General features: G+C 42.8%; 1 protein-coding gene across 2 annotated transcripts; it reads right to left on the bottom strand.

The window, feature by feature from the left end:
- Nucleotides 1-11,611: 11,611 nt before the first annotated feature.
- raver1 (ribonucleoprotein, PTB-binding 1) lies at nt 11,612-20,771 on the bottom strand. Of its 2 annotated transcripts, none has more exons than XM_034592440.1 (14): nt 20,183-20,771; nt 19,056-19,122; nt 17,731-18,200; nt 16,308-16,499; nt 16,080-16,200; nt 15,894-15,994; nt 15,223-15,301; nt 14,685-14,878; nt 14,486-14,567; nt 14,235-14,377; nt 13,958-14,029; nt 13,698-13,832; nt 13,437-13,502; nt 11,612-13,296 (listed from the first exon to the last, which is right to left on the bottom strand). In XM_034592440.1, the coding sequence occupies exons 1-14, from the start codon at nt 20,504-20,506 to the stop codon at nt 13,150-13,152; spliced, it is 2,193 nt and encodes a 730-aa protein (XP_034448331.1). In that variant the 5' UTR covers nt 20,507-20,771; the 3' UTR covers nt 11,612-13,149. The 2 variants fall into 2 exon arrangements, with proteins under 2 accessions (XP_034448331.1, XP_034448332.1); XM_034592441.1 differs by having other exon boundaries at nt 14,685-14,872; nt 20,183-20,607.
- Between the last annotated feature and the right edge of the window lie 2,922 nt (nt 20,772-23,693).

The following is a 23,693-nucleotide window of genomic DNA, read 5'->3' as shown; positions in this document are numbered from 1 at the left end:
CACACAGACCCTGGACGAACCAGGATTCAAACCTCTTCGCTTCTTGCCAACAGTGAGGAAACAGCATGCCCCAACCTCCTAAATTTCAGATAAGAAAATCACCCACAGTTGTGCAGCCAATTATCTTTTGTTCTGAGCATTTATCTTTCATGATTATAAAAAAGTCACATTTTGAATACTAAATACTAAGACTTCTGTCACTGCTCAGCTGATTTGAGGATTTATATGTCAGTATTATCAATTGTTACATGTGTAATTACTGCAGAGCCAGGATTTCTAAACCACATCCAACTAAAACTTAGCATATGGACACAAACCCCTGCAGATATGATCAGTAAGCCCCATTTTTAACTTGGTCCAAACTTACAATTTAGTTTTTTTGCCACCGTGAATTAAGCATTGAGGGCAACATTACAAATACAACTCAATGAAGTTAGTTGTAGCAAATAGAGTTTGTTTACAAAGCCTTCAAATATTCTTTGTAAGCTGAGCTGTTTTTTTGTGTTTTTACAGTGTAGGTAACTATATATTTGGGTTCTGCAGGTGCTGCTGGGTTGAGTAGGAGGAGAAGAAAGATGCTAAAATTTCAAAGGATCACACTGTTCATCTTCCTCCTAGTTTCAGCTGCACTTCACATACACTACATTGAATTAACGAATGAGATTTGTAACACCTTCACGGCAGCCTCTTTTTAAATTTATTCAACAGAGTATGAAATTTAATTTAGTAATGACTTGAAATGTAAAGGCTAAAATAAGGTCAACGTGATGTTAACCCATGTCTGTGACGGATCTCGACCGTATTTAAATAACCGGGAAATGAAATGTGACAAATGGCGGAGAAAGGAGTATTAATATGATCTTTTTATTGCGATTCAGTTCTACTGTTTGTTTACGCTTTCCAAAAACACAGTTTATGTTTTTTCGGCTGTTAGTTTTTGACATAATTTGAAAACCAGTCGAGCGAGACGGAGCTGTCTGTGTTTCCTTGGTGTTTTAATTAAGCTTGTTCGTGACTATAGGAGTCAAACTGTAATCAAGGTGCAGCTGCGGTCTAGACAATGTTTAGTTCAGTGGCATTCAGGTGTTTGCGGATGCGTCAACCTTTTTGTCTGCATTGCAGCTGCGGGCAGGTGTTGGGGAATTCGTGACTTGATGCACCTTTTATCATGCCTGACCAACGTTTTGTGTTTCACAGGCGGCTGACCCGAGAGCTCATAAGGCATCGGGAAGGAATGTTTTAGATGAGGAGGTTTTATTTTCAGTGTGAAGCCATCGTTTTTTCCTGGCACCAGGATAAAAAAGAAGAGGAGAATCGTCTCTGTCGACAGATCTGTTTTATAATAAACTCCTATATTCAAGAACTGGCTGCCAGTTTAATTTAGGACGATTTTAATCTCTTTCAAAGCTCAGCACGGTCTGGTCCCCAGTTTTATTATGGAGCTACTAACTCCCTATGCTCCAAGTCATAATCTATGATCATCCAACCAACACTTCCCAGTAGTTCCTGAGGCTGCATCCTACGTTCTTGTTTATAAACGCATCACCTCTGCTTGCCTCACCTCTGGGTGCCTCCAAAACAGAGAAGCTTGGAAACGCTGCTGGTCCCGTTTTAGTTTGAAAACTCTGGTGCAGCATTCTAGTCTAGATGGGCCGAAACAGAGATGTTTGGAAACGATGACGTAGACACTGACAACCTGAGTTGAACTGAGTTAGTTCAGTCTTCGCGGATTCGTCAGATTAAATCTGCCACAGGGCCAGAACGCTTGTGTGGACAAAGATCATTTCTGTGCCACCAAGTCGATGAGCTAGAAGACGCTTCGCAGCTGAATGTGACTTAGCTGTGAGGAGTGTGAATGTGCGCACATCCGTTTCTCTCCTGAATCATTGCCCCAGTTTTGGATGAGCAGTAAAGGCTCCTCGAAAGCAGCGCTTCAATATACACGCTCAAGAAAGAGATCAAGTATCCTTAGTTAAGATGATTAGTGCATCAGAGAGGTGATAAATATAACGGATAGTGAGGAAATACTCTTCATGCTCCGTTCACGGCGATGAAAACTAAAACGGAGGACGTCACAGTTAAGACACTGCTGTCAAACATCAAGAGCGGTTAACATCAGCTGAGGTGTTTGAGGCTCTAAGAAAAGATGCCTCTCAGTCATTTCCTATTTGTGACACAGCCCACCAGGAAGCACCATGCTGGCTGAACTCATTACAGCCTCAAATGACTTGGAAGTGCCTTCAGATTCCCAGAGAAGAGCCGGGGGAGGCTGCTGGGAAACAAGTCATCTGAGCCGCTGCTCTGCTTGTTGCTCTCCAGCGACCTCGACACCGATAAGGAGCTAAAAAAAATAGTCAGATTGATGTTTGGATGTACTGTAATCTTCTGAAAGATGCTGCTACTCTTCTTCCACTGCCAGCACCCTGAGCGCTCTCAGGAGTGATGCTCTGAATAACACGAGCTGTGGCACTGAAAGTTGAAAATCGCTGAACCGAACGACTTTATGCCAAAGTGTGCTCAGACGCGCCAAAACAATTTATAGACACATACCTTATGAGGGCTCGATTTGCACCAAGGGATATGCAGGAAGTATGACGCTAAACAAGGAAGGTGTCGAGCAGAGATGTAGCTCCATAACTCTGATGAGGCAACTGCTTCCACTGGCTCCATCCAATGCTGACTGGCTGAACTACAGCTCCGACCTCACACCACTGCCGGCTGTCATACGTGTGCAGCACTGTAGTGGGAGAAAAACTGTGGCGCCACAAAGAATTAACTAAAAGTCCAATGTCTCCGTGGGGTCCAATGAAAGAGTTTCCTCATTTCTCCCCAGTGGTCCTGCCGCCAGCATTCTCATAGATTGAAACAGAAGGCAAGGATGTGACTAGAAAGGAAATAGAGGGTATTTCCTGTAACATTCCGTTAGCAGAAATGAATCACAATAATAAAAAAATTTGAATCACATTTTCTACATCCTCTCGGAGATATCGTTAAAATTCCCTGTGCTCTGACAATAAATCAACATTAGTACCTTTATGCAAACCCTCGCATATCTTGTGGGTTTTGGAGAAACAAGTGTATAAACCATAAAAAGACATTTGGTCCAAACCACTAAACCAACAATTTCACAGCCTCTCAGGGCAGTCGGAGTAGTTACAGCCTTTTAGTCTGGTTTCTATCTCGACTCTAATTACTGGCTTTAGAAATAGACTGACGCTCCTTGTTTTCCTCCCTCTCGTCCACATGCTCGTTCGCTCTTTTTTATTTTCTGCCTCAGCCTCAATTAAATTGCTTTTTTATTCCGCGCTTGTGTCCGGCTGTCTTTCTGGATTTCAGAGCGAGCAGGACGGAAAGATAAACAAGCCGCCGTTGCGTTTTCTGTGTGATGTGGAGAAATATTGCTTGGAGCTGTGATTTTAAACTTCACACCAATGTACTGCGAAATAAAAAAGATAGGACAGCAACGAGGTTCATATGGTGTCGAGGTATTAAACACATACAAGACAATCATTTGATGGCAGTGACTAAACACATTGAGCTGCTTCAGATGAGGTGACTGAAAAAAAAAATCATAAATTGAACTATGCTTGTTAGTTTAAACCATAACATCACCTGAATTTGCAACCAGCAGACACGTACTATCCCGGGTTTGTTTGGTGTTTGGGATTATGTTAGGTCACGGTCCACATATCATCATAATTAAAGTATAAAGTTTGGCTACTGTTTATTGGCTGAGTTTCTCATTAGTGCATCTCTATTTCTCTGGTACTCACCTTTACCGCCATGTGTTGCACGAACTAAAGGAGTTTGGCCCAGAAGTGGCCCAACACTTCCTGTAATTACACCTTAGGTGACATCATCAGTGATGTCACTGGGAGCAACCATGTGCGAGGGGAGGTGTAATAGGTTTTGTCATTATTTTTAGCTTTATTTTGGTGTTTAGAGTTTCAATCAAGCTGCCAAATGTAAGCTTGGGGCAAGATGTCGGCACAGACATTTTAAAAGTTGGTTATAATAGATGACTTTCACCTGCCCTTTTCCAGTAGAGGCCTGGCTAGCGAGGATGGTGTAGTCTATGTCGGCTTTAGGGGCATTTTGCATTCTTCTACAGTTAGATATTGTAATGTATCGTTATATGATTGTCTTGCAATATATCGATTATCGCAGAATCGCTGTATCGTGATTTTACCATTATCGCAGGCTATGTACTCCGTGATTACCACCCCTGCATATAGACATTCTGTGGGAGAGTTGAACCAAATGTGGTCAGATTTAGATAAAATTTTCTGCAGAGCTACATTAAATATCCAGGAGACAAAGAGAACATGTAGCCTTTGGGCCGGATTGTTCAATATCATCATCATCATCATCATCATCATCATAAATTAAATACCAGGGTAGTCTGCTTCGTCCTGGTTCTGAGGAGGGACCAAGGACTCCCGTCTCAAGGACTTACAAGTTATTCAAACACACACTCTGTTGCTTTCCACAAAACTCAAAGTGATTTAAAATAAATTAGATAGTGTGCGGTGGCCTTTAGAGAAAAACAGCGTTATAAAGTGGAGCTGAGCTGCAGAACCCTGGCGAAGGTACAGGAGCTTTGCAGTGTGGTTCAGACTCAGCTCAGAGAGGCATTAATCATGTGTGTGAGTGTGTGTTTCAAATTTAGAGGTGTTTTTTCATCTGAATAAAAAAGCTCAATTGATTTTCTTTTTAACTTGTTGCACTTGTTTAGGTTTATATGGATCATATTTAGCTCAGTCAGCATCTGATGTGCATCTTAACCACACAACCCTGTCTCATTGATGTCTGAGCACATGAGAAACGTTCCCTGTGCGTCGCTGTACAGCAGAAATCTCAGGAGCTGAATCATGCGGCCAATGTCTCTGCAGGATTCACACATCACCTACTGGTCTTAAAATGAGGATTATATTTGACCATTGACCCTGAAACATGGCAACTGGCTGACATATGCTTTGCCTCGGACATTCTTTGCTATGGTTTGCATATGTCATTCAGCTAATTTATAATTGAAACACCATCGTTAACTAACATTGGCGCACGTTAACCTTTTAAAGTAATAACGCAAATTAAAATGATGAATCTGAATATATATATAGAGTATAATATGTCTAATGTGTGTTTTTCTTTTCTTACTTTTTGTCTCTGCTACAACACAGAATCAATCTGCAATTGAATTTGAACTTGGAAATATTATTTTATCTCAGGGAAGATATCTTAAACTGCATTCAGTGCTGTCTCCTTGAAAGAACATTGTCAGGTCCTTAGAAAATGAACAGGAAAAATAAAATCAGAAAGTTGCCTGTAGCTGGCTGCAGAAAGAATATGTTGAAATAACTGTATTTGAAGCTGATGAAACAACGAAATAACAGTCTTGTATTTTAAAAGGCTGTTTTGGTTCAGAAGAAGTTCAGAAAAATCCTAAATGAGCCACTGCAGGCTGTTTATTAGAATCACAGATTAGAGTATTGTTTCTCTGGGAAAACAATACTCCCCCCCCCCCCCCCCCCAAAAAAAAAGCAACATGCGTTTTCAGGATTTGTGCAGCAAAGTTATACGTATAGTTATTCAGTAGCGTCGTCATAATGGGAATGAGCACACAAAGACCAGAGGAGTGCTTTTCTTAATTCCTCCACGAGACACACATGCATGCTTTCATTTCATCTCAAAACCTTGACCGAGTATGAAGTAAAATATGCCCACACAGTGTATTCAACTGTTATTAACCAACCAGGCAGATGGTCACATGACCTTCATCTGCACAAAAACACTGACTGAAAGAATGTGAAAGATAGAAAAGTACAAAACCCACTCCGAGCATGGGAATGTGAGCTGGGTAATATTCAACTGTGGAATGCTAACCTATTTGTATCCCACTGCCTGTGCAGGACATTTCAAATGCTTCAGTAAATGCAGCTGTACTAATATTTGAGTAAAACATGACACTGACAAGGAAATGAAATGTTAATAGTTCCCCACATACACACACACACACACATAGAAAAATGTGACGAATGCAATGAAAGTATGAAGTGGATGAAGAAATGACCAAGGACCACAGCGTGGAGTCGATTGCTCCTTTGAGATGTGTGAACAAAACGCTCCCTCTGCCTGAGACAGATGCACAATTCATTTAGTGAGAATCTGATTTATTATGACCAACCTCACCAAACTGCTCCCAATGTCACCCATTCATATTGTGGGGAATAATTGAAATGCCAAGCAGTCTTACTGACTCAGTGCAGCGTATGCGGATGAGATGGTTCAGCAGCCTGTAGTGTGTATAATGTGTTTATGGGAGAGTGTGTGTGTATATATATAGATATATCTATATATATGAAGACATTTTACTTGTAAAGAATTTCTTTATTACAGTTAAATACCAATCACATAAAGCAGTGAGCTCTGTAGGGTCCAGCAGAAGGACAATCAGCAGCCTCTCTGGCCTCTGACCCACACTCAGTCTACATGTCGGGCATCGGGGGAATGCTGGGAAGGGAATCCACTTTCTCGGGGAGGGCCATGAAATATTAACCCATACCTCTTTCCTGACAGTGAGCAATAGTTTGCCAAGTAATGTGTGTGTGCCTGCATGTGTGTGTCCAAGTTTGTGTTTACTCGTATGTAGGAAAACGGAAAAGTAAATGGACCCCGGTAGAATGTGGCTGTTTGTATGAGAAAGGAAGGGAGGTTGTATTTGGTATGTTCAGACGTGGCGGAGCTGCAGTAATATGTAACAGTGCTTCAACTGGCTATCAGGTCGTTTATATGAAGTGTTAATAGGATTCTTGAAATAACTTTTTTCTCTTTCTGTGGAGGTGCTGCGGTGGCGGCGGACTGTCCTCCCGTCTGTGCTTTGTGCACAAAGACTCACAGACTGAATCAAAGCCGGAGTAAAACTGCAGAAATCCTCCACGCATTGAACAACATGAAAAAAAGCACAACCATTCAGGAGTGACTGTGGGATGTGTTCACAAGCAGCAGAGCGAGCCGCCACTTCTCACCTCATTTTCACTGAAGTATTTTCTTGCTTCTCTCTCCAAACCAATCCGATCTCGGCTGACCTCGCTGATAACCACCCAGAGGAGGGCTTAGATGGGAAAGGATGTGATGTTGCATCAAGGAGGCGAGGCAGTGTTTCACTTAAGGGACGAGCAGTGGACCTCAAATGACGCGATAACTAGATTTCAGAGCTTCTAAAACTTCTGCTAATGACGTTGTGGAGCCATAATGGCAACTGGAGACGGGAGTCAAGTGTCAAAATGACCACAGGGTTATTTATGTGCACCTGATGTGAATTTTCATGGTCACAGGTGTAAACTATACTGACGGTGAAACATGGACCATCAGGAAAAACAATGCAAATTGTATGTGTCTCTGTATGTTCTGTATATATGTATATATATGTATACATATGTGTCCCCCAGCTTGTCCTACTTCTGCATAAGGTCAACAAATACATTTTAGAGTCTAATTATGATGCTTCATGTTTATTGTACTAAAGGCAATGGTAATTAGCACTTGCTCCGAATGCTGCAATGCATTGCATTGGATTATTGCCGCGCAATTCTCGATGTATCGTATCTATCCCAGTCAAATAAACACTACAACTAATGAAGGTTGAAAAGACCAATCAGTACGTTTTACAGCCGACCACATTAAACATTTAACTGCATCACAAAACATTATGAACTTGCATTAAGTCATCAAAAGACCTGTCAGTGAATTTAGGAGTGGTGGGAACATAGAATGTACATAAAGAAAAATATGGCTTCCTGAACGCTTTCATCTTGCATTAATAACGTCATTTGGAGCCAGAGTCTGCGCAGTAGCGATCAGGGGATGGAGCCACGGCAGTGAGGTCCTGTCAATCCAGACGTTTTTTCACCTGAAAATACATCTTCACCATCTTTGAGAAAGTGATTTTGACGTGTACTTTTATTTCAGTTTAGTTTGCTAACACATCTGCTCTTATTGTGGAAAGTACAAACGCCTGAGTTTGTTTTCCTGTTGCACTCCATCCAGGGACATAGTGTACAAAGAGTAAAATGGAAAAAATTACACTTTCCCAGATCAAAAGCAGAGACAGAGAGAAAATAGGGGAAGCTGAAGTCAGAGATAAATTGTATTTTGCAATAGGTCGTTATTCAGCAGTGATCATGGAGGAGACAAATGGCAGCAAAGGAAAGTGTAGGCTATTGATTTGGAGGTCCATACAAGTTGGGGGGGGGGGTATGATTCAACAGGGGCTGAGAGGACGAGAGAAAAACTTCTTGAAGAGGTGAGTTTTTGAAGGAAAATGTGTATTATCATCCTTTGCTTTAAGTTTGAAACGGGTTCATCTTTCATCGCTGCTGCTGTCAGTGTCTGGATTACATCTGTGAGCTGGATAGTCAGGGCTGAATGTAAAATGAGACTGCGCTGACAGAAAGAAGCAGAAAACAAAAGCATTTCTTCCCTTCAGAAACCAAATGTGTTATTTCAGGTCATCAGAACAATACAGCACTGCATTGGGACACAGTGTGTGTTTTATCTTGTTTTGTAGTGCAACAGTGATATATACAGTTACACAGGAGGATCCACTGGCATAAGATGAAAATGAATAGCGTAACAATACCCGAAGCTTATTTCAGGGGGGGATAACGGTAGTTTTTTTCTGGTTTGGAATTCAAATCCCTACTTTAATATAATCTTGTTTGGGTGTACGAGCTGGAGCACCATTCACAGGGAGTGGCCTGAATGAAGCGAAATAAGGCAGTGCAGGTTTCTGCTGGGCTGCTGAGATGCTCTACTGTACTGTTATAGACTGTTTGTCACAGGGGGGAGTGGGCTGTTTCCGATGACTAATCCTGCTTTAAACGGCTCCTGTGACATACCCTATTTGCTTACACTTTGCTGCGCGTACACTAAAATAGAGGCGTAATAAATCATTGCACATGTGAATCTACAGCATCTTTTATGAGTAGATCATAGCCTGTGTGACTGTGATATTCAAATTTCATCCATTTCCAGGCAACAAACATTCAAAGGCGTGAGAAATACAACTTTTCCTTTGTCTGTGTGTTTGTAATTTTGTGATGCTGCAGTGATCTGCCATCAGAGCTCCTCTGCTCTTCCTTCTTCCGTCTCTGTATTTGGGAAAATCGCAGGTTTCAGCAGCATTCACCAGCAACTGAGCAGGGTGACTGTGTGGGCGGAAATATGAAAGGCAGAAATCTAAATGTGTCTGACACAGCGTCCGCCGAGCCTCTGCAGATCCCTCTGAGAACTCTTGGTAGACTGGCTGCAGGTATGAGAACATAATTCAGGGGTGCCTGAAGCATTACAGATACATATTACAGGAATAAACCCAGTGGCTGTGAAAAACACATTAATATAATGTCAGCAGTTCTAATAAACAAACCTGTCATTTCTGTTGTTCTCATTTCCATTGTCCTTTGCAGTTGAGAAAAAAGAACAGGGGTATTTCCCTCTCAGCCCTGCTGTGTTTCTTAAGTGACATGCCATGACAGACCCAGAAATCAGGTATAATTGTTGCTCTCTGAGAAATGTCACAAACAATATCAGTGTTTCTATTTTTTAAAGAGAGGGGAGGAGAGTTTTATGACCAATGTTCTGCACTTGTGTTTTTGCCCATCAGGGGAAAGCTCCATCAGCAGCTCGGCTCCTCGAGGCTCCGCGGGGCCACGAGAATAGCAGCTAATCAAAACCTTTCATCCTGATGGCTGCTGAGGGACGGAGCAGCTCTCATCGCTGCCTCTTGCCCCTCAGCACCTCCGTCTGAAGGGCGAGGGACAGCAACGCAAAAGGTTTCGGTGTTTGCTGCCTGATAAAAAGCACAATTGCCCGGCCATTACCTCCAGGGTCTGTTCAGCAGTGAGGCCGCAGAGACAGAAACCCCGCTGACATTTCAGCTCATTCTTTAGCCCTGTTTACTTTAATTAAAGCTGAATGTCATCAGGCTGCATATAGTCTTATCACACTGGGATGCATTTCCCTCTCACTTAGACAGTTGTTTTTATCTTTTATGAGCGACCTGTTATCCGTCGTGATAGCTGATAACTGAGTGATTGTATTTGCCGTTAAATAATTGTTCATCCAGGGAAGACTAATTATCCTCTCACTAGTCACCTGCTTAACATTCATGCAGGTCTGATGGAGCCGAGTGAAGCGGCGCGCGTCATCTGCCTGATAACATGTAGTAAGTGGAGTTCGCAGGGAACGTGCTGTGCTCAAAGGCACCTCACGCAGCACCAATACAGCTCTTGTTGAAGTTCTCAGCCTCCAGTTTGTTTTCATCCATGTTGGGCAACAGAAGACGAGATCTCGCTGTTGAGTTTACAACCAGGACTTTTATTAACGGATGCTTTCTGCTTTTTTTGTGTACTTTCTGTCTACAACACACATTCCTCTGAAATATGTCTGCAAATGTGCAGAAGCTTTATTTATTTTATTTTTTGATATTTGGGGGAAATTAAGGCATTGTTTCATAGGACTGAATAAAAGTGTGAGAGCAGGGGAAAATATGTAGCGAAGGGCCGAAACCCAACTTGCAGCAGGACTCAAGAAGTACATGAGGGGCCTGCCCCCGAACCAGGTTGATGCCAGAAGAATGATCTTTTTTTTTTTTTTACTTTTCCATTATCAACAGGGCTTACTCTCTGGACAGGGTGGACCCTGGACATAGAGACAAAGTGCATCCATATGGACAATGGGATAAACAGAAATGTGCCGGCAAAAACCAGGATTTACTATCCCCTGAACCAGTGTGCCATCCCTGGTTGCTTCTACAATAAAGCAAAACATCAGATGACTGTGGATGTTTTTAAACACATTCTGGATTGAAGAATTGGTCACCTTTTTTTTAATTTTTTTTTTACCCCTGAAACTCCAGAAGGGTTTTGTGGACTCAAACACCCCGCCATCGGCATAGTGGTGAGTAGATAATGAATGAATTATAATTTTTGGGTGAACTATCCCTTTAATAAAACAAGGACCTGACTTGAAGCGACTTAGAGGTTTGAAACCAGATATTCTACATTAATTAATTTCAGTCTTTAAGCTCAGTATAATTAAAACAACCTGATTGTTATTTTGCAATATGAAATTAAGCTTTTTAATTTGTGCTCTAAAGGCACCAATTTAAGCAGATCTGTTAAAAATGAATTTGTGATTGTCTTAAGGCAGTCGTTTTAAGAGCAAATTATTTTCTTGCAAAGTGATGACCAGACATTTGCACATGCCCCAAGAAAGTTAAACGTTAAAACAAAACAGAAATATTTTCATGTCAAATACAGATGTTGAATGCATTAAATGATGAGCTCACAAAAATTAGTTTAAATAACATTTACTTGCTCATGTCTCACACACACACACACACACACACACACACACACACACATACAGAGACAACCATGGCGGTACAGATGAGAGGATAGCAGTTAGAATCGAATCAATCGAAATGAAAGATGATCAAACAGTACGGCTGCATCTCTTGGTCCATACACAACATGAGCAGTCTGCTATGGCGCCACTCTTGGTCACATCAGCTTTCAAAACATACAGGCAAACAAAAAAAAGAAAACAATGCAGCAAATTCATTCAGAACACCAGACCAGAGGCAGGTAAGATTCAAGAAAACTAAAGTTTGAAACTTTTGGGGGCGAAGGGGAAATGATCAAGCTTCAACTATTTACACAGCAAATAACACAGAAATGGTAAATGTAGATGGAAGCCAACACAGGGCAGGATGAGATCACAGAGAAAACACTGTTAAGGCTCAAGTGTCGCTGCATTTGCCAGCAGAAGTCAGAGGTAATGGGTTTTCACAATCAAACTGTCAACCAGATAGTTATTCACAAAAAAAAAATAATAAAGAAAAACAAGGACAGTCATGTCACTGACCCATCACCTGCCAGTAGCTTCCATTAGTATATCCTCAGACAGACTCGACTCGCACCATTACTGGGAATACTTGAACATCGGCTGCGTCCATCATTCCAGCTGTCATCGTCTAGAAAATAATTCATCTGAGTCAGGAGACTCGCTGAGGTGCCTGTGTTCACTATGAGCTGGCAGCTTGAGAGATGGCACACAGCAGATGTTCACTGCCCCACCCAACTCAACCACAAAAAAAAAAATTATATTAAAGTGTGTGGACTTTCAAAAGACATTCAAAATTTAACTTAGCAAACAACTCACGTAAAAACACAGAAAATATTCAACTCCCGGAGACTTAGAAAACAGCATCCTCTACAGGTGAGAACAGATTAGCGTTGCGACCTGAGCCCTCCGAGTGCACCACGGAACAACCAGTGTAGAGAACAGACTCCATAAACAAGTTTGGAGGGTGTGGATCAAAAAGACGAACAACGTGGAAAAAGTTAAGGCTCGAGGGAAAATATGCTAGAATGGTAAAACGCTTCACCTCAATAAAACACAGGCAGGTACATGCAGCTGTCAGCAGCTGGATGGAAAGCTGAATGTTAACTGATGAAGAAAGGCCTGATTCCAGAAGAGTCATATGGTAAAATAAACCTGTGGAAGGAACAAAAAGGGAGAAAACAAAACAAACACCACAACACAAATACACCATCTCATTAAACAAACTACTGAACTTTTTACATGGAAACAGGAAGGCTACTTAAAGAGCCTCGGAAGTAAAGCTGATTCACGATGGTGTGGACAGCTTCACTTTAGCGCTATTAAACATTACAAAATTTTTACTGGCCCAACTAGCTGTAACTCTGCTCATAAACCACACGCAACACAGGAATAAAAAAAAATGCTGAAGAGAAAAGACTTCAATAGCTAATTAACCATTTTTTCTCACTGTACAAGTTGTTCAACAGAAAATTAAAAGTCAAATTAAAAAAAGAAAAGTAAAAACTTAATTTACCAACACACTAAAATCATATATACACAAAAAAAGAAACCAACCAAGAATTCTCATGGAGAGACACGAGTGTCCAGATAGCAACAGGCCGCACTCTTCAGCGCCCTCCAGGGGTCACTCAGAAGAGTACACATAAGACAAATCCAAAGACTGCAAAGTTAATTGGAGGAAATGCCATTGTGTCCTATAGCTTTTGAATGGCTACCCGTAAAGCATGAAGTATTCAACTGTGTTTAAAATATACGCTTCCGCTTTAGGTAGGAGTCCGCATAATGGCCACCGAGGCCTTGGGAGTGCTGGCCCACGTAGCCACCCTCTGGGCTCGGCTCTGGAGACGGGATCAGCCGGGAGAACAAACGCTTGTGGCTACCAATGGGAGTCTATAATTGGCAGCAAAAAATAGAAAGAAAATCAACAGTGCAACAAAACAACAAAGTCGATTCATTTAAAGAAAAAAAGAAAAAAGAAAGTGGACAAAAATGTAAAGATACAAAAAAAAGAATTAAAGTGTCTAAATTACCTTCACAGCATGGTCCAGGCCTGGGGGATAGTTAGAAGTGTGACTCACAGGAGGCATTCCCACAGCCTGGAGGACAGAAAAAACATCTTTCAGTGACCTCATGCACTCACAGCACAGCATTAATTATTAAACAGGGGGTTATTCTTAGAATGCAACCTTCCACTTTTTTTTATCTTTTCCTGGGCTACCTCGGTGTTCTTGCACTGACGAGTAATCGATAGAGTGAAAGTCCAAAAAAAAGGCCTAAAACATTAGGTTTACCCTGTTGAGCTGAGTGGTGGGGAGGCTCCCGTTACTGGAGGCCTCGGGCCCTGAGCTGTAGTACGAGGACAGGGGTGGGTTGGGAGGGTAACCGTAGTGGGAAAATCGCTCGGTGTATTCGGGGTGACCAGAGGCCTGCAGGAAAGAAAAATCAAACGCGATCAGCACAACTGTTTCATTATGAGCCCAGTGGGTAAATGATTTAACAACATTAAGCATTTGCTCGCACCATCTTGAATTTGTTGAATAAAAACCACTACCTGCTGTCCGAATCCTGCCAAGGCTCCAGTATCGAGGTTCTCCTGCTGCTCATACAAGTGGGCCAGAGGATCCTGGGGAGAAATGCCAGATGGGCATAAGGCTAAATCGCATCATATAGCCTACTGAGCGAGCAATCAGTCTGTGCAGAGTGCACAATACTATAAATTCAACAGATCCCTATAAGTCGTCTAGTAAAATAGCACTAACCAATATAAGAGTACAAGTTAAAAAATATGTAGTCTTTCCACAGACGGAGCAATGGAGGCTGTTGGTTACCTGGTGTAAAGGAGGGTATTCAGGGCTGTAGGAGTCCTGGTAGCGCAGGCTGTAATTCGGCTGTATGCTCTGGTGTGCGGGCTGGTTGGACACATTGCTAAGTGTTGGCCTCTTCCTGTAAGGATGAGGTCTGCAGCTTCCTCCTGGATAAGGAGAGGAAAGATACACGTCACAACCCGAATAAATAAGGTGATACAAACAAAGACTGGTATATAGGAATCTCAACCACACCCTGCAAACAAGTGCCTCACCTGATGGAAATCCATTGTTGACACCGAGGAAGGCACTCTGGGGATGCGTCATTTCTTTGGGAGGATCTCCTAGTATGGATATCTGACAGGAAGAAGAGAGGCGATTAGTTTTCGGCGCCCATTTCTCATATTAAAAACACGAGTAAGAAGCTGGACAAGAGGCAGAAAGGGATATAATGGAAACGGCTTGGGACCTCACCCCTTGTGCTGTGAGGCCATCTGCCCCCATCATGCCACCCATCATGGGCATAGAGATGCCCTGCAGGGTGGGAGAGGAAGTCTGGGGGAAGGTACATGCTGCTGTGGGAGACTCCTGCTCCATCGTGAGGGCTCTGCCAAGTGGCATTGGCTTATGGGGGGCCAGAGGATCCGCCTGAAGACCAAGACCTGAGACAACACCAGCCAGAGAAATCAGAGAGGAATGATCGTAAATTACAATGATGTCATCTTTAATATTTTGAATAATAATCTGCCTCTCTTTTAGGTTGTCATATTAGATTAGCAAAAAACAAATCTTACAAATAAAAACAAATACAATCTCAGACATGTTTGGATTTCTACCACATCATTTTAAGCCTCATCTATTAATTCCCCCATGTTCAATGTAAAGAACAAGAAGCATGACTAACAGGCAAGTGGTGCAACAGATGTTTCGCATCATAAGCAAAGCAAAAAAAAAAAAAAAACATGCGGTCTGTGGCTTTAGGAGCTACGACTGGAGTCAGCGGATGCCAAACCTTGGGGCAGGTCTCCGAGCAGATGGACTCCCTGCTGGACGGGCAGAGCAGCCAGAGGATTCTCCCCGATGAGTCCTGCCTGTTGGCCAAAGGAGAGGGCAGAGTTCAGTGTCACAAGAGGGTCACACAGCGTGGATATAGCACTTGAGCGGTAGAAGAAATAAAAAACTACTGCGCTACACGAGCACACTCATCAGCACCACGGCTTACTCACCGCGTATGAAATTATGTTCTCACAGAATTGGTATTTACAATTGCGGTACACCTACCACATCACTCTGCACCACTCAAAAGAACACCCCACACATACACACAAAAAAAACAAGCTTCACACTTTCCTAGCGAGAGCCAACCCACCAAGGCTCTGAGTTGTCTATCACCAGTCACATAAAAAGACCAGGATCCATCTAGCTTCGCCACCACCACCACCTCACAAACACCAATAGCCAAACACAAACACCATTATCACTCACACAAGGCACTAGGGGGTTTTCTTTATTGTGCAGCACCTGAGCCCAAAGAAGATGATTTCCCAGAAAGGCTTGCTGAAGGTAAAGGAGGCAAAGATTGAAGGGGTAAAAAAGTGCGTATGAGTTGGAGAGGATGAATCAAAACAGGCTGAGCGGCTAACAGGGGACATGCCATAGGAAAAGGCAGAAAGGCAGCAGTACCTGCTGTGCCTTGGCCTGGTTCTGAAGTAGCAGCTGGAGCAGGGCAGCGGAGAGGGCGGGGTTGGCCAGCAGTGGCATCGTGGGGGCTGCCCCAAGGAGGCCTGCACACAGAGAGAGCATAAGGACCCACAGCGCCAGAAGAGTTTCTCAAAATTAAACATTTATTAAGAGCTTGTGATAACTCACCTTGTTTGTGCCCATGTGACAGAGGGTTGAGCAGCATCTTGAGGGTGGCAGGGTTATTAAGGCCTGTGAGTATCTGCATGGCTGTGGGATCAGGGAGGAGACCTTTACCCCTGTTCACAGCCTTGAAGAGGGGAGGCAGAAGACGGCCAATTTAGCAGTGACATTGCGATGGCAAACTGAGTGGTTAACTTTGGACATGTGAATACAGTCTCAGGGTGACTTATATACCATGGTTTGGGCAGCAATTAGAGCAGCCAACATGCTTCTTCCAGGAGGGCCAGGGGCACAGAAGGACACCCTGATGTGTGTCCCACCGAGCAGCCTGACATCAGAGAGTCGCTGTGCCTCTTCTGCCATCTCTGCAGTGGCAAACTCCAAAACTGCAAACCGGCGGAAACTTCCATCTTGTCCCTGAGCCAACTGTGGAGATGAGAGAAAATGTCAATACAATCTTAGTGAGTCAATTAGCCCAGGGGCACTCAACACCCTGGACATTTTGCCGATAGAGAATCTAAAAGGGACATTTGTGTTGGAAAAGACAGGGAAATGCACCAGAGCAACTGCTTAAATCAATGAAGTGATGTTGAAAAGCCCACATCATTGAAAGTGGGTTTTTTCTTGGTTTTGTTCACTGACAACATAAATATAAAAGTAACAGGTTCTAATATACCAGCCTGTCATGCAAGATTGAGATGATTTACTCCTCCACCAAATGCTGAAAATTAAAATGTCACTTTTTGAAAATGTATGAAGTAGCAAAATTACCACCGATAAGGATTTCCAAAGGCAAATTATAATTTTTAATTTAAACTTTCCACAAATAATTGATGCTCGTACAAAGTTTGTCAAACTTTAATGGATCCACATTATTTTTCCCTTAAACAAAAGTTCCAGGTCAAATCTGAAACTTGTGAGGTATCACTTCTATGTTCAATTACTAAAATAGGCACTATTATGCTGACAAAAGCTGTACAATTTCTTTAGAACCCTCACCAGTCACTATGAGCCTCATGAATCACCATCAACAGGATTCACAACTTCATAACCACTCCCCTACTAGTTTTTCAAAACCACTATTTTGCTTTTATATCACATGAAACCTTAATCATCACCGTTTTTCCCGGAATCCTAAAAAAACCATAGAACCAGCAGAAAGTGCCACTATGCCTGTCGTGCAAAAAAAGGACAAGCCTCTCTCATTCCAGAAAAGCCGGCTGAATGACACCACCTGGGGGAGTCAGGTCATCACCATAGAAACCAGCAATGCTCATTGCTATAGAAACTTAGAGCGACCACATGAAAACCAGGGTAGAGGTGAAAGAGCAAAAGTTCAAATATGGAGTATAATTACAAAAAGATTCCTGCCATCTATGACTCAACCCTAAAATTATTTCATACACTGTCAGGGGCAGTTGTAAAACTCTGATACACATGGAAGCACATTCATCATTCAACCTCAGTGTTTTTAATAATATGACCTTGCACCACCAGAAAAGGTAGGGATGGTTAAACAAGTCTAATATCAAGTGGAAGCTTGAGTGGTAATAAATCTACTACTCTTGGTATAATTTGTAATCAGGATCATGTCGCCTATCTTTGGCATTTTAATTTGAGTAGAGGCAGTGAGTTTGTGTGTGGTGGTGAATTTGACCTGGCAGAAGACTGGCGCATGTGTGTCAGCCAGGGCGTTGCGTAGGTCTTGGGCTGTCAGCAGGTTCGGGGGAAGGCGGTCGACGCACAGACACTTGGAGTGCAGCAGCGGGTAGGTGAGGGAGCCCACCTCGGTCCAGTGGACGTAGAGCATGCGGGAGCCCAGCTGCTTTCCCAACAGCTCTGACTTGGCCCTGGCGGCCGAGTCCTTCTTCATGTACTCCACAAAGCCGTAACTCTTGGAATGCCCGGTGGAGGCGCTGTACACCAGGAAGCAGCGCTCCAGGTTACCGAAGGGCCGCACCAACTCCTCAAACTGCTGCTGGGTGAAGGCACGGGGCAAGTTGGCGATGCACAGCAGCGCGTCTGTCGGCTGCAGCTGCACAGAGATCTCCCGGTCCCTGAGCACATGCTGGTGGAACTCTATGATGGCACACTGTGCCTGTTCTCCATTGAGCAGGGTAACAAACGCTGAGGGTAACAGAAGAAGAGATAATAAGCACAATTTTGTGTGTGAGGGAGTAAAATTTGTTCAGTCAGCATTAACAACAAGATCTATTTTCATCCACATCAGATGGGGAGCAAACTATGATTGCGACACCATTTCGCCTGGTAAAAGAAAGTTCTGATGGCACAATGTCACCACACACACACCAGCTTTTATGTCACCGCAACAGCTCCCTAATGGAATCTACAATGGCCGTCATAGTGGATGACAAGAATTAAAAGGTGTTTTACACCTAAAACGTCACATGAGACCTAAATGAGTTTGTTACCAGCACTTCCTGTCTACAGGGTCTGTGACAGACTCTTTACAAAGCAGGTTTATTAGAACCCCTTAATGTTTGCTACATGTGAAGCAAACATTCTGTTACCTACGTGTTTTGAAAAGAGCGAGAGAAAGGAAGAAAAAAAATTTAGGTTACACCTTAAAGTGTAATATTTTACCATTAAAACAGATGTAAAAAAAGCACCTTGTTTATGATATGGCATTGCCAATGTGCAAAACTGCTTTAGTCCAAAGTGGATGTTTTAATCATTTATTTATACACAGTCAGTTCTTCCAGCTACATCATGACAAACTGATCCGTCATGCCCTAAGATTATAAAATAACTGCCAGAACTGTCATTTTCATCAAGTCAGGAATATTTCCACAAACCCAGCCCCACTATGTTACCCCATCAAGAAGATAGTTACACATTCTAAATACAAATAACCCAAATGTATGTGTGACCACCAACAGTTTTATGTCGGCATATAGATTATGTGCCACAATCTTTTCACTGCTTCGAACCCTGTCACGATGGCGAGGCAGTTAAACCGACCTGTGCCCTTGTATTTGTCCACAAAGCAGTACTTCAGGTCGTAGTTGCACAACAGCTCGTGGACCTCCTGGAAAGAGAGAAAACTCAGTGATTAAATCTTTTAAAAACAACAAATGGATCAAATCAGTGACTCAAAAAAAAAGAAAACACAGATTTAGATCTTGACATTTGTAAAATTGTTTTAATAGCACATTCTGCTTGTCACATAATTAACCAATTCATGTCCACAGGGAAGCTAGAAACAAGTGCACCTGTGGGGAGTGCATGTGGGGGGGGGGGGGGGGGGGGAATAACTGACTCATTGTTGTAGGAGAAATTGCTCTGAGCTGCTTTTGGCCCATTCACAAACAAAATGGTGACGCTGTCTAGCATTTTCTGAAACGTTTTTTTTTTGTTGTCCACACGCCTTCCCACCTTTTGTTACATTGCAACTCACATCTCGAACCACCACCCCCCCACCCCCCCTGCATCACCCCCCCCTCCCCTTCTGTGTGAACAATGGTACCGCCCGCAGGCCCACCGCTCCCCACGAGTCAGGCACGTTCCAAAAAAAAAAAAAAAAAAAAAAAAAAAAAGTGTGGCATCATGAGTAAAATCTGTGGCTTCATGGCGTTTCACCCACAGACGGACTGAGGGTTAGTAAAAAAAAAAAAAAAGCCAGATGAGAAGAGTCTCAGGAGGTTGGCAGTTTGAATGGAGTGGAATAAATCTTACACACACACACACACACACACACACACACACACACACATATATATCACTGCACTGGTTTCACCTACGAGGCCTGACAGGCAGGTCACACAGGCCATTATTGACAGTTATCTGACCACCTAGCTCTGTTAGCCCACTCACTCCCACTGGTTTCAACACAACGCAGATAGCGGTGTTCCGTGACCAACTCTTACTGCCGTTTCGACTGTTAAAAAAAAAAAAAAAAGCTAACTAAACACGAACCAGTTTTAAAAAAGGCTGCTAACGAGTTAAATGGCTAGCGGGGCTAACTTGTGTAGCATGGCAGGCAAACTGCAGCTAGGCTAACGCTAGCCGAGCGACCCAGTCAATCAATCAATCACCCGACCAACACAAAATGGTACGAATTCATTTGCGCTGTGGGTTTGAACTCGCACCTGGTTGCTGACGTCGGAGGGGAGATTCTTTATGATGATTTTTCTCCGGTTGTAAAACTCCCGGCGAGTTCTCTCCAAGCGGCTCTCGACCTCCTCGGGGCTCAGGGACGTCAGGTCCTCGTCGACCCTCCGCTGACACTCGCGTCCCGGCGGCGGGTCCTCCTCGCCGGCCTCCGCTTCGGAACGCCGACGGCCTCCGGTCATCCAGCTCTCGTGATCCGCAGCATGGTCGTGGTTGTCGTGGAGCGGACGAGGGGCGAAACTGGGTGCCGCGTCCGTGCTCTCGTCCTGGGCAGCTGCGCTAACAGACACAGCGGCAGCCATCACTCGTGTCGATGGAAGTTTGGTCCGGTCTGGAAACTCCGTGTGATTTGAGCAGTTTAAACAATACACACATGGCCCCAGCGACGCTTCTCATTGGACGAGAGGGGGACGCATTCTCCATGACTACGACGTAACGGATGGCGGGGGCGGGGCCAGCGGTCGTGCTCTGAATATAAAAGCTGCAGATCGACCGGAGGGGGCCCCTCCATAGACTGAAGGGGCCCACTGGTCGTGTGTGAACAATCAGACTGGTCACACCGCCTACTCTGGTGAAATCATAGCTTTTCTTTATCGATTCCTATTTGTTGGAGCATCTTTGAACTCTGCACTACTGCAATATTGTCCTCTGGTCATAACTAGTTAAATGTTTCTTGTCCGCTCTTGAACATTTTGTTTCCCTAACCCTCTTGTACATAGTGGTCACTCTTATTTTGCTAGTTTCTGGTAGTTGTATGTCTGTTTGTGTAAGTACGCAGAGCACAACCACACCGGAGTCCAATTCCTAGTATGTGTGCTCATACATGGCAAATAAAGCGGATTCTAACCCCTCAACCCAGTGTTTTTAGAGGAAATCAGCAGACCTTCGTTCAAAAGGTGATTCAAACTTTAACCTTTGATCATAGATAACAACAAAAACATCAAGTGAGCAGAACAATATGATAGCCACACCAAAATTGAAGGGGTACTTTCCTGACGTGCACTGCATCCTTCCACTGAGTAGCTTTTGTGTAATCCTGCTTACTAACAAACAAGAACATTCTAAACCCTAACCTACTGGGCAGAGGTAATATATCAATATACAAATCCCTTTAATGAATTTATCCAGTCATATGCATAATTTCAAAAGTCAACATTAAGGTTTATTTATTTAAATGTGATATTATATAAATCACATGTACTACTTTTGCTTGTTCCACCTCAAACTAAACATTTAACCTTCACGAAGGAGGGACTTTTGAATTAAACCGGTGTACCTAATAAACTGGATACATTCACCTCTGCCAAGAACGTTCTGTTTTCATCTGCGTTCATTTAGATCCCGTTAGCAGGATTCCTCAAATACTACTAAACTGATTTATAACAAACTTATAAGGATGCAGTATGGGTCTGGTAAGAGCCCATTCGATTTTGGTCAGGTCAGGAGGCGGCTACAGGGATTTATTTTTCACTTTGCGAAATAGGGCATTTTGCAACACACTTTTCATTGATTTCTCAGAGAATTATGTGTGAATCTTGATGAAAATATTAAGATATATTTAGGGGGTTGGTATCAGTGAGTGTGTCCATTGTGCTGCGGATCCAATTCAAAACCTGGATCTAGTGGATTACAAATATTTTCATGGGGAGGCAGTCTTTTTCTTTTTCCCAGCAGTTGTATGGTAATAAATAGCTACAAACCTGTCACCAATGAGTGGCTGAAATAATATCAATGCAGGAATGTAGCAATGGTTTTGACATATCTTTTACTGTTTTAGAAGTGTATCCAATTTAATATGAAGGATTTCGTCGTGAAACCAGATCCGTCAGTTTCCTGCAGGGATTCTGAGGAAAATAATCAGACATACAAAGAGGTCTGCTATCTATGAGTGTGTGCAATTTGGTGCGGCTTGATTAAATATAAGGGCACTGTTGGGCCTTGTTGGAGATATGTGCTCTACTGAGTGCCATTATCTATATTTTCAGTCTATTAGTAGAGTTAGATGAGATGGTGTTCCGCTAAAAAAAGGAACCTGTAGATTTTGTTTTGGTTGTTAAATAGGCCTCCCCAGTGTGCAGGATAAATCCATCCATACATTATCTATACTGCTTATTCCTTGAGAGCTGCAGGGGGCTGGAGCCAATTCCAGCTGACATGCAGAATAAATCCAGGATGGAAAATCTGATGATCGGCATTACTGTAAAATATGAAGTCACAGAATTTCTACACTGGACTGTGGCAGCTTGTGTCAGCTGATAGGACACTGTTCTCCGCACCGTTACTCAAGGACACAGAGACTCTGTTGCATGTGGCCACAGGATATCTCTGCTCCTCCAGGGGCCTTTGCAGTGCAGGCAGGGACTGGAGGGGGCCGATATCAGTTGGCTCCTGGTGGAGTGTTTAGTTTCACCCCAATGTTATGGATCAGAGCGGTGCAGAGCTGGATCTGCATGAATGGCAAAACCTCTTCCTCAACAATATGATCAAGAATCCCTCAGACAGGTGACGGTCAGTAGCGTGTGGTGTGCATCCAGATGTAAGTAGCACCACCTTGAACTATCTCTTGGCACTGATCATGTCCATAGGGATTTCTCAAATTTAATTTTCCTAATTAAACCGGTGAGAACTTGCAGCAGCTCTAATCCATTTAGCAGGTTTTTCTGGGTCTTTCTCAATGTACATGAAGAACACTGATCTATGCACCTGTTAAATGCAAATAGCGGCTGCTCCCCGCCTGCTACCTGACATGTAAATGTGTGTTAACTGGTTCTATACCGGTCTGGGATAAATTAAAATTACAGCAATGTTGTTATTTTTCTGACACTCTTGCAGTAAGAATTTTAGTATAGATGCAGTATTTCCCACAACTGAGCTGTTGTTTTAAGGTGCATTGCAATATACCATGTCTATTATATTTATCGATTGTCAGTACATACAATTTCATTCAATATGTGCAATAATTCTAATGTTTGTCTACACCTTGTTTATCTATTTGTGTAATTTCATTCAGTTGTGGGCATTGTCCTAATATGTATCATATTTATCTATTCATTCTATTACTTATTATTACAACTTTGTTTTAAATTAAAAAAATTTAGCAAACCATAGCGTTCTACACATGCGTGACCTGGATGTAATGTAATTTCAATCTTCTGTGCACTTGCCTTGTGTATGGTTTGAATGACAATAAAGTGAATTTGGATCTTGGTACAGCATGTTTTCACATATTATTTCCGGCCTACAGTCGTGTCATGTGACTAAGTGGCACCTAAATGGTCAAAACCCCAGCGGGTTTTCAGATAAACGATTTCCTGGGTTAGTGATCTGCTTGTTAAATGTATTATTATCTCGGCCAAGGAGGTTATCCTTTCACCTGTGCTTGTTTGTGTTTTGCTTAAATTTTTTTGCAGGATTACAGAAAAACTACTGAACCATTTTCCACTTAACTTTCACTTTGCTTTTTTGCTTTTGCAACATAGGGCATTTTTC

The sequence above is a fragment of the Hippoglossus hippoglossus genome, chromosome 8, assembly GCF_009819705.1.
Source record: "Hippoglossus hippoglossus isolate fHipHip1 chromosome 8, fHipHip1.pri, whole genome shotgun sequence".
Lineage (NCBI taxonomy): Eukaryota > Metazoa > Chordata > Actinopteri > Pleuronectiformes > Pleuronectidae > Hippoglossus > Hippoglossus hippoglossus.
This window is presented reverse-complemented; position numbering and strand designations above follow the sequence as displayed.

Bases quoted from the DNA above. Each gene is read 5' to 3' on its own strand.
- raver1 (XM_034592440.1), bottom strand. From the start codon at position 20,506: ATGGCTGCCGCTGTGTCTGTTAGCGCAGCTGCCCAGGACGAGAGCACG. The intron at 15,995-16,079 runs GTGAGTTATCAC...CTCTGTGTGCAG, and splicing joins GTCACATGGGCACAAACAAG to GCCTCCTTGGGGCAGCCCCC. The intron at 14,568-14,684 runs GTGAGGTCCCAA...TCTTCCTGTCAG, and splicing joins ATGGCCTCACAGCACAAGGG to ATATCCATACTAGGAGATCC.